Source organism: Coregonus clupeaformis, unplaced genomic scaffold (assembly GCF_020615455.1).
Source record: "Coregonus clupeaformis isolate EN_2021a unplaced genomic scaffold, ASM2061545v1 scaf0006, whole genome shotgun sequence".
Taxonomy (NCBI): Eukaryota; Metazoa; Chordata; class Actinopteri; order Salmoniformes; family Salmonidae; genus Coregonus; species Coregonus clupeaformis.
The window spans coordinates 1825001-1844649 of NW_025533461.1; the positions used below are offsets into that span (position 1 = coordinate 1825001).

Sequence of the window (19649 nt, forward strand, 5' to 3'; positions counted from 1 at the left end):
TTAAAAACAGATGCGACAACTTTATAGGCCAGGGATAGGGCAACTGGCGGCCAGCGGGGAACTCAGTCGGGGTCTGAACATACCGTTGAGTGTTAGAATAGTAGAATACATAAGGTGCAATTTCTAAATTTGGTTGTGCATCAGCAGTTTAACTCTTGTTATGTCAGTCACTCAATTAGCCCATTTCAGCTAATCATTTTTAGATTGGTAAGTTAGTCTAGCCAGCTATCTAAACGTGTAGTAATCATGGTCGAATTACCGACGGGGGGGGGCATTGATTTTGTTAGTCACTCTCACTCAGATACCATATTAAAAACCACAAACATTTCTCTCCACCCCATGGCAACATGTGTAGAATTGCAGGAAATGTACTCTAAAACATACATTTCTCTCCACTTTTAATGGGGGGCCGAATAAAGGGGGACGGGGACTACATTTCGCTTAGGGCCCCCAAAAGGCTAGGGCTGGCTCTGACTGTATGTGTGTGGGTATGGATGTGGGTAGACAGACCCGCGAGCCACTGCGTCCCCTCATGATGAGTTAAGATTTTTTGTGCCCCCCCCCCCCCACCCCGTCAAAAAGTTGCCCATCCCTGTTATAGGCTACAAAGTAACCAGCGGTGTTATATGTTATGTTGATAATGGACCGCGTCTTTTGTTACAATGTTGTTACAATGTACAGCGTAGAAATGTACAGCGTGGAGAAACAAAGTTTACCTTCGTAGCAGAGTATCCCGATGTTGTTGTTCATTTTGTCCATGTACTGATAGTTCAACAGATCCATTTTCGTAACAAGCATTTATCGGTTTAGTAAAAAAGACCAGCTTTTTTTTTTTGCTCCCAACCGAGTCGGAAGGAAAAATAACGCGACCACAGTCAGCTTGAGTGGCTAAATGTTCAGACTTCAGCTACACTTTTCTACTCGCAAATTAAACTCCTCGAATAAAAGGAAAAAAAAAAACGTTTTTAAAAATAGTTCCCGACAAAAAACTCTGAGTTTTTAAATACTTGTAAAGATTATATAAAAAAGTATTTGTTCGGACAAAAAGGGCAGCGCCAGTTCCTCCTAACCTTACAGCCAGCTGTAAAGTCGACTGCACTGACACGCAGCTCGGTATGACTCGAATGTCCACCCGCTTCCTCAGAGTAGGCTGCGACCACAGGGCATGCTCGCTAAATCCCGGGAGCGCCTCAAATGTCAGGGATTTTTTGCACAAAAGATCATCCTTCCAAATGCAGAGCCAGGCAGGGCCGGAGAGGGGGGAGAGAGAGGGAGAGCGTGGGAAGAATGAGAGCCAAAATAAGGAGGGGTTACAACATCATTTGGGAGACAGGAAATAGTGCCGTCTTGGCAAAAATAACATACAATGAGGTCTATTCAGAACGCATTCAACCCGGTTCCTGCTTACAAACATACGGATATTCACCATAACTTATGGAACTATGGTTTTCTTGAAGACAGTTTGGCTACTATAATTCTGTAGTATTCTGTATGATAGAACTGTCCCTGAAAATGCACTACTCAATCTCCAAATACAACATTATTTATTGTTTTGATAAGAGAGAAAAAAAACATTGACCAAATATCTTGTACAGTGATGCTGTGCTCCCCTCTAGTGGTACTGAATCACTACTTCCTGACTTGACAGGCTCCTCCTTACTGCAAACGTCAACAAAAGCAGACATTTAATTCAGTGCTTGTTTGTCACAGTTCGGCTAATTCACAATAGAACAGATTACAGTAGGCGTAGGGAAGTGGATCAGAAAACCAATCAGTATCTGGTGTGACGACCATTTGCCTCATCCAGCGTGACACATCTCCTTCGCATAGAGTTGATCAGGCTGTTGATTGTGGCCTGTGGAATGTTGTCCCACTCCTCTTCAAATGGCTGTGCAAAGTTGGTGGATATTGGCGGGAACTGGAAAATGTTCAGCTTCCAGGAATTGTGTACAGATCCTTGCGACATGGGGCCGTGCATTATCATGCTGAAACATGAGGTGATGGCGGCGGATGAATGGCACAACAATGGGCCTCAGGACTTTATCACGGTATCTCTGTGCATTCAAATTGCCATCGATAAAATGCAATTGTGTTCATTGTCCGTAGCTTATGCCTGCCCATACCATAACCCCACCACCACCATTGGGCACTCTGTTCATAACGTTGACATCAGCAAACTGCTCGCCCACAACACGCCACACTGCTCGGTACAGTTGAAACCGGGATTCATCCATGAAGAGCACACTTCTCCAGCGTGCCAGTGGCCATCGAAGGTGAGCATTTGCCCACTGAAGTCGGTTACGACGTCGAACAGTCAGGTCAAGACCCTGGTGAGGACGACGAGCATGCAGATGAGCTTCCCTGAGACGGTTTCTGACAGTTTGTGCAGAAATGTTATAGTTGTGCAAACCCACAGTTGTCCGGGTGGCTGGTCTCAGACGGATGTGGAGGTCTTGGGCTGGCGTGGTTACACGTGGTCTCTAAAACAACAACATTGGAGGTGGCTTACGGTAGATAAATGTATATTCAATTATTTGGCAACAACTCTGGTGGACATTCTTGCAGTCAGCATGCCAATTGCACACTCCCTCAAAACTTGAGACATCTGTGGCATTGTGGTGACAAAACTGCACATTGAGTGGCCTTTTATTGTCCCCAGCACAAGGTGCACCTGTGTAATGATCATGCTGTTTAATCAGCTTCTTGATATGCCACACCCGTCAGGTGGATGGATTATCTTGGCAAAGGAGAAATGCTCACGAACAGGGATTTAAGCAAAATTGTGCACCAAATTTGAGAGAAATAAGCTTTTTGTGCTGATGGCACATTTCTGGAATCCTTTATTTCAGCTCATGAAACCTGGGAACAACACTTTACACGTTGCGTTTATATTTTGGTTCAGTGTAATAACTTAGCAGACATTCTTACATGCTGACCACACATTTTCATACTGGCCTCCCCGTGGGAATCGAACCCACAACCCTGGCGTTGCAAGCGCCATGCTCTACCAACAGAGCTACAGGGGACCTGTCTCTGGATTACATCTTCAAGCTAAGGGCAACCATGGCATCCGTGACAGAGTGGGAGGAGCGTTCGTCCATGTATACGGGTAAGAGTCCAGCTACATTTTCAGATATGACACGTTTCTAATTCTGTCAGATAGTCATTTTCATTGCAAGTTAAAGCGTACTGTGAGCTAGCTAGCGAATGTTAGCTGACTGGCTCGCTCGCTAGCTAACGTTACGTGTATGATCTGTGTAGTAATATTATTTGTATATCAGAAATGCATTTTCATTGCTAGTTATAGCCTAATGTTAGCTAGCTAGCTAACATTGAAGCTAGTTGGTTAGCTTTAGCTACCTGCAGATTCATGCATGGTAGTATTGCCGCATTCAAAACAGCTGCGAACTCTGAAATCATGACGTCAGTGATCTTCAGGTCTGAGTTCCAGAAAGAGCCCAGAGTTCCCGAGTTCAAATGGATTTTTCCCAGTCTGAGCTAGTTTTTTCTGAGTTCCCAGTTGTTTTGAATGCGACATTAGAGTTGGGATTATGGTTCATTGTTTAGCTAGCTAGCTATGTCTAAACAAACAAAAAAGACTCCACTATGCAAGTAACCATTTCCCTGTACACCTTCTGTATCCTGTGCACGTGACAAATAAACTTAGATTTGATTTGATATAGTGTGTGTTTACCAGAGACGGTAATGTGAAGAACCACATGACCTGTACCAAAGTCAAATTAGGATATAGGCCAAGGACTAGATAAAGTTTATTTTTACTACTACTTTCAACACTTTTAGTCTTGAAATCTTTGATTGTTTACTACACTGTGAATCCTTAAAGAGATGGGTGGGGCTAAGGCTTAAGAGGGTGTGAACGATGGTGAGTGGGTGTAGACAAAGAAGAGCTCTCCAGTAGGTGTACCAAAACATTCACGGGCCATTTTCTCAAAAGTGGGTTTACAAGTTTATCAACTTTCAAAGCAGAATTACTTCCCCATTGTTCTTCAAACTTCAGTGTATGATATACAATTTTCTAGCTCTGAGTCTCTACTTTCAAAAAATATATTTAAAAAAAATCAAAATTCAGAAAAGAGCTGTTAAATTCTACAACCAACTTAAAGGAGGCGATACCCAAACATTCCACCACAAAGCCATAACCTGCAGAGATGATCCTGGAGAAGAGTCCCCTCAGCCAGCTGGTTCAAAAACACCCACAGAGCCCAGGACAGCAACACAATTCAACTCAACCAAATCAAGACAAACAAAAACAACCAATTGACACACTGGAAAGAATCAACCCCCAAAAAAGGAATGCCATCTGGCCCTAAACAGAGAGCACACAGTGGCAGAACACCTGACCACTATGACTGACCCAAACTTAAGGAAAGCTTTGACTATGTACAGACTCAGTGAGCATAGCCTTGCTATTGAGAAAGGCCGCCGTAGGCAGACCTGGCTCTCAAGAGAAGACAGGCTATGTGCACACTGCCCAGAAAATGAGGTGGAAACCGAGCTGCACCTTCTAACCTCCTGCCAAATGTATGACCACATTAGAGACACATATTTCCCTCAGATTACACAGACCCGTATCTGTTAGGTGAAATACTGCAGTGTGCCATCACAGCAGAAAGATGTGTGAGCTGTTGTCATGAGAAAAGACACAAAACACCACTGTAAATGCATAACATATCATTTTAAATGCTTTATCTTTTTGAAACATTTGTGAGTGCAATGTTTACTGTTAATTTCTAATTGATTACTGTTTTTGTTTTCTCTAATTTTTGTTTATTTCACTTGTTTTGGCAATGTACAAATGTTTCCCATGTCAATAAAGCCCACTTGAATTGGGAGCGAGCGAGATATTTAACTTATCATTTGAATTTAACATTTCAAACATCTTTCTATTTAGAAACTTGTTTGTTTGATGTTAACTGTTAATTTCACTTGCTTTGGCAATGTTAATATATTTTTCCCATGCAAATAAACCCCCTTTGAAGAGAGCGAACGAGCGAGCGAGAGAGAGAGAACGCATGAGATAAAGAGAGAGAGAGAGAGAGAGAGAGAGAGAGAGAGAGAGAGAGAGAGAGAGAGAGAGAGAGAGAGAGAGAGAGAGAGAGAGAGAGAGAGAGAGAGAGAGAGAGAGAGAGAGAGAGAGAGAGAGAGAGAGAGAGAGAGAGAGAGAGAGAGAGAGAGAGAGAGAGAGAGAGAGAGAGAGAGAGAGAGAGAGAGAAGACAGAGGCCCTCAGGGGTATGGTACCTACTACCATACCCTGTTCAAAGGCACTTAAATCTATTGTCTTTCCCATTCACCCTTTGAATGGCACACATCCACAATCTATGTCTCAAGGCTTAAAAATCCTTAACCTGTCTCCTCCCATTCATCTACACTGATTCAAGTGGATTTAACAGGTGACATCAATAAGGGATCATGGCTTTCACCCGGATTCACCTGGTCGGTGTATGTTTGGTGACAATGCGTGCAGCATCAAAATTGGCAAGAAAATATCAGAATTCATTAACCAGGGGCGTGACCGTCGCCAGGGTTGCAATCTGAGCCCCGCGCTCTTCAATATTTACATCAACAAATTGGCCACTATTCTAGAAAAATCCTCAGCCCCTGGTGTTAGTCTCCACAATTCAGAGGTTAAATGCCTGCTCTTGGCAGATGACCTGTGCCTGCTGTCACCCACAGCACAGACCTGGGCCCTGGCAGTAAACCCCAAAAATACTCAAATAATGACTTTCCAGAGAAGATCCAGATCTCGGGGAATTAGACCAAAGTTTTCAAATGGTACAAAATGTATAGAGTACTGCACACACTACAATTACTTAGGTTTAAATATATAGAGTACTGCACACACTACAATTACTTAGGTTTAAATATATAGAGTACTGCACACACTACAATTACTTAGGTTTAAATATATAGAGTACTGCACACACTACAATTACTTAGGTTTAAATATATAGAGTACTGCACACACTACAATTACTGAGGTTTAAAAATAAGATCAACTGGACACCTTAATGATGCAGTGAATGAACTGAGAGAGAAAACATGCAGGGCATTCTATTAAAATGTGTCTAAAACTAAATTAATGTGTCATTGAACCAATTGCACTTTATGGCAGCGAGGTGTGGGGTCCACTTGCAATACAAGATTTCACCCTATGGGACAAACACCCCAATGCAGCCCTGCATGCAGAGTTCTGTAAGATTCTCTTGCATGTCCAGAGGAAAACTACAAACAATGCATGCAGGGCAGAATTAGGCCAATATCCACCAATAATAAAAACTCAAAAAAGAGCAGTTCAGTTTTTTAATACAGTGACCTCCCTCTCATATCATTACCAAGCCCTGCAATGCCAAGAGATGAGCAAAGAAAATAGTCCCCTCATCCAGCTGGTCCTGGGGCTGAGTTCACAAACCTGTTCTACTAACACACCGAAGCCTCAGGACCAGAACATCCAATCAATCAGAATAAACCAAATTACAACACAGTCAAAACAAAACTACATTACCTATTGGGAACACAAACACCAAGCAAAATGCAGTGCTATCTGTCTTAAATCGACAGTACACCATGATTATTGAACAAACCTTAGAAAAACCTTGACAGAGCACAGGCTCAGTGAGCACAGCCTTGCCATTGAGAAGGGTAGACACAGGAAAACCTGGCTCCCTGTAGAGGAAAGGCTGTGCCACCACTGCACCACAGCAGAACCTGAGACAGAGCTGCATTTCCTGACAGAATGTAAAAAATATAAAACAACTAGTGTCATTTTCCCAAATTTGAAACCGTTTTTCAAGGTTTCAAAGACCTCTCTGATGAGAATAGGCTACCCGTCCTGTTGGGGGAGGACACAGAGAGCTGTGGGTTGGCAGAGCACTACATTGCTGCCTGCCATAAGATGAGGGACAGTGTCTGACGGACCAACCAACCTGCACATGTCCTCTATATTGTTATTGTTCAATGGTTATTTTGACCCATGGTTATTGTTGTTACTGATTGTCCCGTTGACAATCTTCATTAGTATTATTTTATTTATTTTAATATTGTAAATGAATCACTTAATCTCTAAAGTACGCTTTGGCAATATGTACATTGTTACTTCATGCCAATTAAGCAATTTGAATTGAATTGAGAGAGACAGATAATGAGGGACACAGCGAGAGAGCGACAGAGAGAGAGAGAGAGGGACACAGAGGGATAGAGAGAGAGGGACAAGGACAGACAGAGAGAGAGGGACAAGGAGGGACAGAGAGAGAGGGACAAGGAGGGACAGAGAGAGAGGGACAGAGAGAGAGGGTCAGAGAGAGAGGGACACGGAGGGACAGAGAGAGAGGGACAGAGAGAGAGAGGGACACGGAGGGACAGAGAGAGAGGGAGAGGGACAGAGAGAGAGGGACAGAGAGAGAGGGACACGGAGGGACAGAGAGAGAGGGACACGGAGGGACAGAGAGAGAGGGACACAGAGGGACAGAGAGAGAGTCTGCCAATAGCATAGTCAGTGTAGTCAGCTCAGCCATACCCATTGAGACTGTGTCTGTGCCTCGACCTAGGTTGGGCAAAACTAAACATGGCGGTGTTCGCCTTAGCAATCTTATTAGGATAAAGACCTCCTCCATTCCTGCCATTATTGAAAGAGATCGTGATACCTCACATCTCAAAATAGGGTTACTTAATGTTAGATCCCTCACTTCAAAGGCAGTCATAGTCAATGAACTAATCACTGATCATAATCTTGATGTGATTGGCCTGACTGAAACATGGCTTAAGCCTGATGAATTTGCTGTGTTAAATGAGGCCTCACCTCCTGGTTACACTAGTGACCATATTCCCCGTGCATCCCGCAAAGGCGGAGGTGTTGCTAACATTTACGATAGCAAATTTCAATTTACAAAAAAAAAATGGCGTTTTCATCTTTTGAGCTTCTAGTCATGAAATCTATGCAGCCTACTCAATCACTTTTATAGCTACTGTTTACAGGCCTCCTGGGCCATATACAGCGTTCCTCTCTGAGTTTCCTGAATTCCTATCAGACCTTGTAGTCATAGCAGATCATATTCTAATTTTTGGTGATTTTAATATTCACATGGAGAAGTCCACAGACCCACTCCAAAAATCTTTCGGAGCCATCATCGACTCAGTGGGTTTTGTCCAACATGTCTCTGGACCTACTCACTGCCACAGTCATACTCTGGACCTAGTTTTGTCCCATGGAATAAATGTTGTAGATCTTAATGTTTTTCCACAAAATCCTGGACTATCGGACCACCATTTTATTACGTTTGCAATCGCAACAAATAATCTGCTCAGACCCCAACCAAGGAGCATCAAAAGTCGTGCTATAAATTCTCAAAAGTCGTGCTTCCTGTGCTTGGCCCTCATATGTTGAACATAATAAACAGCTCTCTATCCACCGGATGTGTACCAAACTCACTAAAAGTGGCAGTGATAAAGCCTCTCTTGAAAAAGCCAAACCTTGACCCGGAAAATATAAAAAACTATCGGCCTATATCGAATCTTCCATTCCTCTCAAAAATTTTAGAAAAAGCTGTTGCGCAGCAACTCACTGCCTTTCTGAAGACAAACAATGTATACGAAATGCTTCAGTCTGGTTTTAGACCCCATCATAGCACTGAGACTGCACTTGTGAAGGTGGTAAATGACACTTTTAATGGCGTCAGACCGAGGCTCTGCATCTGTCCTCGTGCTACTAGACCTTAGTGCTGCCTTTGACACCATCGATCACCACATTCTTTTGGAGAGACTGGAAACCCAAATTGGTCTACACGACAAGTTCTGGCCTGGTTTAGATCTTACCTGTCGGAAAGATATCAGTTTGTCTCTGTGAATGGTCTGTCCTCCGACAAATCAACTGTACATTTCGGTGTTCCTCAAGGTTCCGTTTTAGGACCACTATTGTTTTCACTATATATTTTACCTCTTGGGGATGTTATTCGAAAACATAATGTTAACTTTCACTGCTATGCGGATGACACACAGCTGTACATTTCAATGAAACATGGTGAAGCCCCAAAATTGCCCTCGCTAGAAGCCTGTGTTTCAGACATAAGGAAGTGGATGGCTGAAAACTTTTTACTTTGAACTCGGACAAAACAGAGATGCTTGTTCTAGGTCCCAAGAAACAAAGAGATCTTCTGTTAAATCTGACAATTCATCTTGATGGTTGTAAAGTCGTCTCAAATAAAACTGTGAAGGACCTCATGCGTTACTCTTGACCCTGATCTCTCTTTTGACGAACATATCAAGACTGTTTCAAGGACAGCTTTTTTCCATCTACGTAACATTGCAAAAATCAGAAATTTTCTGTCCAAAATGATGCAGAAAAAATTAATCCATGCATTTGTTACTTCTAGGTTAGACTACTGCAATGCTCTATTTTTCCGGCTACCCGGATAAAGCACTAAATAAACTTCAGTTAGTGCTAAATACGGCTGCTAGAATCCTGACTATAACCAAGAAATTTGATCATATTACTCCAGTGCTAGCTTCCCTACACTGGCTTCCTGTTAAGGCAAGGGCTGATTTCAAGGTTTTACTGTTAACCTATAAAGCGTTACATGGGCTTGCTCCTACCTATCTTTCCGAGTTGGTACATACCAATACGTACGCTACGGTCACAAGACGCAGGCCTCCTAATTGTCCCTAGAATTTCTAAGCAAACAGCGGGAGGCAGGGCTTTCTCTATAGATCTCCATTTTATGGAACAGTCTGCCTACCCATGTGAGAGACGCAGACTCGGTCTCAACCTTTAAGTCTTTACTGAAGACTTATCTCTTCAGTAGGTCATATGATTGGAGTGTAGTCTGGCCCAGGAGTGTGAAGGTGAACGGAAAGGCTCTAGAGCAACGAACAGCCCTTGCTGTCTCTGCCGGGCAAGTTTCCCTCTCCACTGGGGGTTCTCTGCCTCTAACCCTGTTGCAGGGGCTGAGTCACTGGCTTGCTGGTGCTCTTTCATGCCGTCCCTGGGAGGGGTGCGTCACTTGAGTGGGTTGAGTTACTGACGTGATCTTCCTGTCTGAGTTGGCGCCCCCCTTGGTTTGTGCTGTGGTGGAGACCTCTGTGGGCTATACTCGGCCTTGTCTCAGGATTGTAAGTTGGTGGTTGAGGATATCCCTCTAGTGGTGCGGGGGCTGTGCTTTGGCAGAGTGGGTGGGGTTATATCCTTCCTGTTTGGCCCTGTCCGGGGTTTCTTCGGATGGGGCCACAGTGTCTCCGGACCGCTCCGGTCTCAGCCTCCAGTATTTATGCTGCAGTAGTTTATGTGTCGGGGGGCTGGGGTTAGTTGGTTATACCTGGAGTACTTCTCCTGTCTTATCCAGTGTCCTGTGTGAATTTTGAAGTATGCTCTCTCTAATTTCTCTCGTTCTCTCTTTCTCTCTGAGAACCTGAGCCCTAGGACCATACGTCAGGACTACCGGGCATGATGACACCTTGCTGTCCCCAGTCCGCCTGGCCTTGCTGCTATTCCAGTTTCAACTGTTCTGCCTGCGGTTACGAAACCCTACCTGTCCCAGACCTGCTGTTTTCAACTCTTAATGATCGGCTAGAAAAGCCAACTGAGATTTATTCCTGATTATTATTTGACCATGCTTGTCACTTATGAACATTTTTGAACATCTTGGCATGGTTCTGTTATAATCTTCACCCGGCACAGCCAGAAGAGGACTGGCCACCCCTCATAGCCTGGTTCCTCTCTAGGTTTCTTCCTAGGTTTTCGCCTTTCTAGGGAGTTTTTCCTAGCCACCGTGCTTCTACAACTGCATTACTAGCTGTTTGGGGTTTTAGGCTGGGTTTCTGTACAGCACTTCGAGATATTAGCTGATGTAAGAAGGGCTATATAAAATAAAATTGATTGATTGATTGAGGGACACGGAGGGACAGAGAGAGAGGGAGAGGGACAGAGAGAGGGACACAGAGGGACAGAGAGAGAGGGACAGAGACAGAGGGACAGAGACAGAGGGACACGGAGGGACAGAGAGAGAGGGACAGAGAGAGAGGGACACGGAGGGACAGAGAGAGGGACACAGAGGGACAGAGAGAGAGGGACAGAGACAGAGGGACAGAGAGAGAGGGACAGAGACAGAGGGACAGAGAGAGAGGGACACTGAGGGACAGAGGGAGAGAGACACGGAGGGACAGAGAGAGAGGGACACGGAGGGACAGAGAGAGAGGGACACGGAGGGACAGAGAGAGAGGGACACGGAGGGACAGAGAGAGAGGGACAGAGAGAGAGGGACAGAGAGAGAGGGACACGGAGGGACAGAGAGAGAGGGACAGAGACAGAGGGACAGAGAGAGAGGGACACGGAGGGACAGAGAGAGAGGGACAGAGAGAGAGGGACACGGAGGGACAGAGAGAGAGGGACACGGAGGGACAGAGAGAGAGGGACACGGAGAGCCAGAGAGAGAGGGACACGGAGGGACAGAGACAGAGGGACAGAGACAGAGGGACAGAGAGAGGGACAGAGACAGAGGGACAGAGACAGAGAGACACGGAGGGACAGAGAGATAGGGACACGGAGGGACAGAGAGAGAGGGACACGGAGGGACAGAGAGAGAGGGACAGAGAGAGAGGGACACGGAGGGACAGAGAGAGAGGGACACGGAGGGACAGAGAGAGAGGGACACGGAGGGACAGAGAGAGAGGGACACGGAGGGACAGAGGGAGAGGGACACAGAGGGACAGAGAGAGAGGGACACGGAGGGACAGAGGGATAGAGAGAGAGGGACACGGAGGGACAGAGAGAGAGGGACACGGAGGGACAGAGAGAGAGGGGACACGGAGGGACAGAGAGAGAGGGACACGGAGGGACAGAGAGAGAGGGACACGGAGGGACAGAGAGAGAGGGACACGGAGGGACAGAGAGAGAGGGACACGGAGGGACAGAGAGAGAGGGACACGGAGGGACAGAGAGAGAGGGACACGGAGGGACAGAGAGAGAGGGACAGAGACAGAGGGACAGAGAGAGAGGGACACGGAGGGACAGAGAGAGAGGGACAGAGAGAGAGGAACACGGAGGGACAGAGAGAGAGGGACACGGAGGGACAGAGAGAGAGAGACACGGAGGGACAGAGAGAGAGGGACAGAGAGAGAGAGACACGGAGGGACAGAGAGAGAGAGACACGGAGGGACAGAGAGAGAGGGACAGAGAGAGAGGGACACGGAGGGACAGAGAGAGAGGGACACGGAGGGACAGAGAGAGACACGGAGGGACAGAGAGATAGGGACACGGAGGGACAGAGAGAGAGGGACAGAGAGAGAGGGACACGGAGGGACAGAGGAGAGGGACACGGAGGGACATAGAGAGAGGGACACGGAGGGACAGAGAGAGAGGGACACGGAGGGACAGAGGGAGAGGGACACAGAGGGACAGAGAGAGAGGGACACGAGGGACAGAGGGATAGAGAGAGAGGGACACGGAGGGACAGAGAGAGAGGGACACGGAGGGACAGAGAGAGAGGGACACGGAGGGACAGAGAGAGAGGGACACGGAGGGACAGAGAGAGAGGGACACGGAGGGACAGAGAGAGAGGGAGACGGAGGGACAGAGAGAGAGGGAGACGGAGGGACAGAGAGAGGGGGACACGGAGGGACAGAGAGAGAGGGACAGAGACAGAGGGACAGAGAGAGAGGGACACGGAGGGACAGAGAGAGAGGGACAGAGAGAGAGGAACACGGAGGGACAGAGAGAGAGGGACACGGAGGGACAGAGAGAGAGAGACACGGAGGGACAGAGAGAGAGGGACAGAGACAGAGGGACAGAGAGAGAGACACGGAGGGACAGAGAGAGAGAGACACGGAGGGACAGAGAGAGAGGGACAGAGAGAGAGGGACACGGAGGGACAGAGAGAGAGGGACACGGAGGGACAGAGAGAGAGGGACACGGAGGGACAGAGAGAGAGACACGGAGGGACAGAGAGAGAGGGACACGGAGGGACAGAGAGAGAGGGACAGAGAGAGAGGGACACGGAGGGACAGAGGGAGAGGGACACGGAGGGACAGAGAGAGAGGGACACGGAGGGACAGAGGGAGAGGGACACAGAGGGACAGAGAGAGAGGGACACGAGGGACAGAGGGATAGAGAGAGAGGGACACGGAGGGACAGAGAGAGAGGGACACGGAGGGACAGAGAGAGAGGGACACGGAGGGACAGAGAGAGAGGGACACGGAGGGACAGAGAGAGAGGGACACGGAGGGACAGAGAGAGAGGGAGACGGAGGGACAGAGAGAGAGGGAGACGGAGGGACAGAGAGAGAGGGACACGGAGGGACAAAGAGAGAGGGACAGAGACAGAGGGACAGAGAGAGAGGGACACGGAGGGACAGAGAGAGAGGGACAGAGAGAGAGGAACACGGAGGGACAGAGAGAGAGGGACACGGAGGGACAGAGAGAGAGAGACACAGAGGGACAGAGAGAGAGGGACAGAGACAGAGGGACAGAGAGAGAGACACGGAGGGACAGAGAGAGAGAGACACGGAGGGACAGAGAGAGAGGGACAGAGAGAGAGGGACACGGAGGGACAGAGAGAGACACGGAGGGACAGAGAGATAGGGACACGGAGGGACAGAGAGAGAGGGACAGAGAGAGAGGGACACGGAGGGACAGAGGGAGAGGGACACGGAGGGACATAGAGAGAGGGACACGGAGGGACATAGAGAGAGGGACAGAGACAGAGGGACAGAGAGAGAGGGACACGGAGGGACAGAGAGAGAGGGACAGAGAGAGAGGAACACGGAGGGACAGAGAGAGAGGGACACGGAGGGACAGAGAGAGAGAGACACAGAGGGACAGAGAGAGAGGGACAGAGACAGAGGGACAGAGAGAGAGACACGGAGGGACAGAGAGAGAGAGACACGGAGGGACAGAGAGAGAGGGACAGAGAGAGAGGGACACGGAGGGACAGAGAGAGACACGGAGGGACAGAGAGATAGGGACACGGAGGGACAGAGAGAGAGGGACAGAGAGAGAGGGACACGGAGGGACAGAGGGAGAGGGACACGGAGGGACATAGAGAGAGGGACACGGAGGGACATAGAGAGAGGGACACGGAGGGACAGAGAGAGAGGGACACGGAGGGACAGAGGGAGAGGGACACAGAGGGACAGAGAGAGAGGGACACAGAGGGACAGAGGGATAGAGAGAGAGGGACACGGAGGGACAGAGAGAGAGGGACACGGAGGGACAGAGAGAGAGGGACACGGAGGGACAGAGAGAGAGGGACACTGGAGGGACAGAGAGAGAGGGACACGGAGGGACAGAGAGAGAGGGAGACGGAGGGACAGAGAGAGAGGGAGACGGAGGGACAGAGAGAGAGGGAGACGGAGGGACAGAGAGAGAGGGACACGGAGGGACAGAGAGAGAGGGACAGAGACAGAGGGACAGAGAGAGAGGGACACGGAGGGACAGAGAGAGAGGGACAGAGAGAGAGGAACACGGAGGGACAGAGAGAGAGGGACACGGAGGGACAGAGAGAGAGAGACACGGAGGGACAGAGAGAGAGACACGGAGGGACAGAGAGAGAGAGACACGGAGGGACAGAGAGAGAGGGACAGAGAGAGAGGGACACGGAGGGACAGAGAGAGAGGGACACGGAGGGACAGAGAGAGAGGGACACAGAGGGACAGAGAGAGAGGGAGAGGGACAGAGAGAGGGGGACACGGAGGGACAGAGAGAGAGGGACACGGAGGGACAGAGAGAGAGGGACAGAGAGAGAGGGACAGAGAGAGAGGGACAGAGAGAGAGGGACACGGAGGGACAGAGAGAGGGGGACACGGAGGGACAGAGAGAGAGGGACACGGAGGGACAGAGAGAGAGGGAGAGGGACAGAGAGAGAGGGACACGGAGGGACAGAGAGAGGGACACGGAGGGACAGAGAGAGGGACACGGAGGGACAGAGAGAGAGGGACACGGAGGGACAGAGAGAGAGGGACAGAGAGAGAGGGACACGGAGGGACAGAGAGAGAGGGACACGGAGGGACAGAGAGAGAGGGACACGGAGGGACAGAGAGAGAGGGACACGGAGGGACAGAGAGAGAGGGACAGAGAGAGAGGGACAGAGAGAGAGGGACAGAGAGAGAGGGACAGAGAGAGAGGGACACGGAGGGACAGAGGGACAGAGAGAGAGGGACACAGAGGGACAGGGACAATCCAAGACCCACTCATCAACTTCTCTGTAGTGACTGTAGATGTAGGCTTAAGGCTGCTGCTGTGGACACACTGCGTTAAAAGCTACAATATGTAACTTTTGGGCAAACCTACCAAATTCACATAGAAATGTGAGTTCTAGATCTGTCATTGAAAGCAAGTCTAAGTGGTCGATCTGTTCTATGTGAGCTATTTCTATGCTTCCCGTTCTTACGTTTAGTTTTTGCGTCTTTTACTTTCAGTTTTGTCCACCAGCTTCAAACACAGCTGAAAATACAATATTTTTGGTTATTTAAAATATATTTCACAGCGGTTTAGATGGTACAATGATCCTCTACATTGCTTGTTTTGTCACAAACTGAAATTAGATGAACTATTATAATTTCAGGAAAACAGGAAATGGCGTAGCGATTTCTGCATATTGGACCTTTAAAAAAAAAAAAAAAGACAGTCAGTGGGGGCCCCTTAGCAGCTGGGCCACACGTCATTTAAACCTATGAAACATGGACCAAGTCCGTCTATGAACCCACACACTGACTCATTCCATCTGTTCAGACACACGTCTGTCCTGACCTGCTCTACAGGAAACACTACTACATATACATTTTAGTCATTTAGCAGACGCTCTTATCCAGAGCCACTTACAGTTAAGTGAGTGCATACATTATCTTTTTAATTTTTCATACTGGACCCCCGTGGGAATCAAACCCAACTGAGCTACATCCCTGTAGCTGACACGCCTCCCCTCCCTTCCCGACACGCCTCCCCTACCTTCCCGACACGCCTCCCCTCCCTTCCCGACACGCCTCCCTTCCCGACACGCCTCCCCTCCCGACACGCCTCCCCTCCCGACACGCCTCCCCTCCCGACACGCCTTCTGAATCTGTAGCTACTAGCTATCCTTCTCAGTGATCCTACAGTCCTATAGTGGTTGTGTGTAATGCTACAGTATGTCAAGTTATGCAGTGAAAGGATTTAGTAAAAACTGCTTTCATGTACCGTGTGTGTGTGTGTGTGTGTGTGTGTGTGTGTGTGTGGCGCACGTGCATGTGTACGTCTGTGGCCCATGCTTTTCTTTATAAAAACAAAACTAATAGTGGATATTCACAAGCTGAATGTTGTAGAACTGTTAAATCACCCCTAGTGTAGTTACTCAACTCAGAACAAAAAGGGCCATTTAATCCAACTCTCCCTGTAGTGAGTTTATTATAATGAGTCCAGATTCAGTGCTGCCTGCATGTCACTACAGGTCCACATCATGACTGAGCCATTGTGATTGTATTAGTGCTTCATGAACACAGCACATTGTAGTTTACACTACCAGAGGAGGCAGGGCCAAGCACTTAGTTTACGCTACAACGGTCATACAGTACCCTACACCGTTTACACTACAACGGTCATACAGTACCCTACACCGTTTACACTACAACGGTCATACAGTACCCTACACCGTTTACACTACAACGGTCATACAGTACCCTACACCGTTTACACTACAACGGTCATACAGTACCCTACACCGTTTACGCTACAACGGAAATACAGTAATCTACACCGTTTACACTACAACGGTCATACAGTACCCTACACCGTTTACACTACAATGGTCATACAGTACCCTACACCGTTTACTATACAATGGTCATACAGTACCCTACACAGTTTACACTACAATGGAAATACAGTACCCTACACCGTTTACACTACAATGGAAATACAGTACCCTACACCGTTTACACTACAACGGAAATACAGTACCCTACACCGTTTACACTACAACGGAAATACAGTACCCTACACAGTTTACACTACAATGGAAATACAGTACCCTACACAGTTTACACTACAATGGAAATACAGTACCCTACACTGTTTACACTACAATGGAAATACAGTACCCTACACCGTTTACACTACAATGGAAATACAGTACCCTACACCGTTTACACTACAACGGAAATACAGGAATATACACGGTTTGGGAAAGGGGGATACCTAGTCAGTTGTACAACGGAATGCATTCAACTGAAATGTGTCTACACTACAATTATCACATTACTGTACAGTACACTTCACACTTCACAATCACTGTGCCATTTTATATACAGTATCATCATATCAATCTCTCATCCGCATAAAAACTATTGATGTTGAAGTATGCTACTAATTTTTGTTTCTCTCTCTCTCTCTGCCCTTACAGACAGACAGACAGACAAATACATATAATCAGCCTTCCTTCTCATACATTGATTAGTCTGTCTAACTGACTGAGACTGGTCCAGTCCAATTACAGGCCCACAGACAGTGTGTTGTCATCTCCTAACCCTAGCCGCCATAGAAGACAATAGGCCAAGCAGCCAGCAGTCTGAATGGGAACACTGTTCTACAGCTGGCCTGCTGGAGAGTTCCACATTCTGCACAGCGTGTGGAACACGACACAATGGACTCTTCAGATAACCAATGAGCAGACTTTTCCTTAGTTCGGGAAGAGGGGTGGGAGGGAGGACAGAAAAGGGATGAGAGAGGGAGTAGAGAGAGAGCAGTGTGGGGGGAGGTTGAAGTCTTCTGTGTTAGTTTGGATTTGGGGAGGTGGGAGAGGAGGGGTGTTGTGAGAGACAGTTAAGAGGGGGAGGGGGGAGGTTGATAGTTTGAATTAGGGGAGGTGGGAGGAGAGTTGTGAGGGAGAGAGGGGGGAGGTTGAAGTCTTTAGTGTTAGTTTGAATTAGGGGAGGTGGGAGGGGGAGGAGAGTTGTGAGGGAGAGAGGGAGGGGGGAGGAGGTTGTAGACTTCAGTGTTAGTTTGAATTAGGGGAGGTGGGAGGGGGGAGGAGAGTTGTGAGTGGGGGGGAGAGAGAGTTGTGAGGGAGAGGGGGGAGGAGAGTTGTGAGGAAGAAAGGGAGGGGGGAGAGAGAGTTGTGAGGGAGAGGGGGGGGGGGGAGAGTTGTGAGGGAGAGAGGGAGGGGGGAGGAGGTTGTAGACTTCAGTGTCAGACTAGGCATTGTTGTGGAAAGGCAACCTGATATTTCCTACTGCAGGGTGGGGCGATGTAGCTAGCCCCGTCTCCCTCTCTCTCTCTGTCACACCTGGTGGATAGAGGGACAAAGAACCTGGGTGCCAGTTACATCTCGGAGAAACAACAGCAGGAAAAAGATGAACAACACACAGCAACTCTTGGAAGGACAGCACTTGGTTTAAAATCAAATAAACACGTTTTTGTTAAAACCACTGGCATTTCAGTCAGAGCATATTTATATATATAATATATATTATTCTAAAACAGCATCGTTTGGATTGTGTGGGAGACTCAAGTATGGTTCACCAAAATACAAGCTGAGTTTGTTACTCAGTCAGTCCCTCCCCCGACCAGACACACACAACAACACATGCACACACACAAATCAAAATCACATTTTATTTGTCGCAAGCTTCATAAACAACAGGTGTAGACTTAAGTTAAGATAAACTATTTAATAAAAAAAACTGAATTAGTGACACAAGGAATAAATACAAAATGATAAACGGATAATGAGTAACATGTCTATATACATGAAGTATGAGGTAGTGACATGTCTATATACAGGAAGTATGAGGTAATGACATGTCTATATACATGAAGTATGAGGTAGTGACATGTCTATATACAGGAAGTATGAGGTAGTGACATGTCTATATACAGGAAGTATGAGGTAGTAACATGTCTATATACAGGAAGTATGAGGTAGTGACATGTCTATATACAGAGAGTATGAGGTAGTGACATGTCTATATACAGGAAGTATGAGGTAGTGACATGTCTATATACAGAGAGTATGAGGTAGTGACATGTCTATATACAGGAAGTATGAGGTAGTAACATGTCTATATACAGGAAGTATGAGGTAGTGACATGTCTATATACAGGAAGTATGAGGTAGTAACATGTCTATATACAGGAAGTATGAGGTAGTAACATGTCTATATACAGGAAGTATGAGGTAGTGACATGTCTATATACAGGAAGTATGAGGTAGTAACATGTCTATATACAGGGAGTATGAGGTAGTAACATGTCTATATACAGGAAGTATGAGGTAGTGACATGTCTATATACAGGAAGTATGAGGTAGTAACATGTCTATATACAGGGAGTTCCAGTACCGGTACCAAGTATCGCTTGCCGTGCGATAGCAAAGAGAACAGGTCCCGTGTAGCTCAGTTGGTAGAGCATGGCGTTTGCAACGCCAGGGTTGTGGGTTCAATTCCCACGGCGGGCCAGTATGAAAAATGTATGCACTCACTAACTGTAATTCGCTCTGGATAAGAGCATCTGCTAAATGACTTTTAAAAAACTAAATAAAAAACTAACAAACAGTCTATTGCTTGGGTGGCTGGTAATTCTTTGGGTCTTCTTCTGACACCACCTGGTATAGAGGTCCTGGATGGCAGGGAGCTCGGCCCCAGTGATGTACTGGGCCGTACGCACTACCCTCTGT

General features: G+C 47.4%; 1 protein-coding gene across 2 annotated transcripts in view; it reads right to left on the minus strand.

Moving 5' to 3' along the window:
* The window catches only part of LOC121574697 (transcription cofactor vestigial-like protein 4), a 95819-nt gene that overhangs the window by 52381 nt on the left and 23789 nt on the right, over nucleotides 1-19649 (minus strand). Inside the window, exon 1 of one of the 2 annotated variants that reach the window (XM_041887234.2) lies at nucleotides 717-1163. The exons of the other annotated variant lie outside the window; for it this stretch is intronic. Coding sequence (XP_041743168.2) covers nucleotides 717-798 — 82 coding nt within the window. The 5' untranslated portion in view covers nucleotides 799-1163. Of the gene's footprint in view, nucleotides 1-716; nucleotides 1164-19649 lie in introns of those variants that run through there. 2 annotated transcript variants of the gene reach the window in all.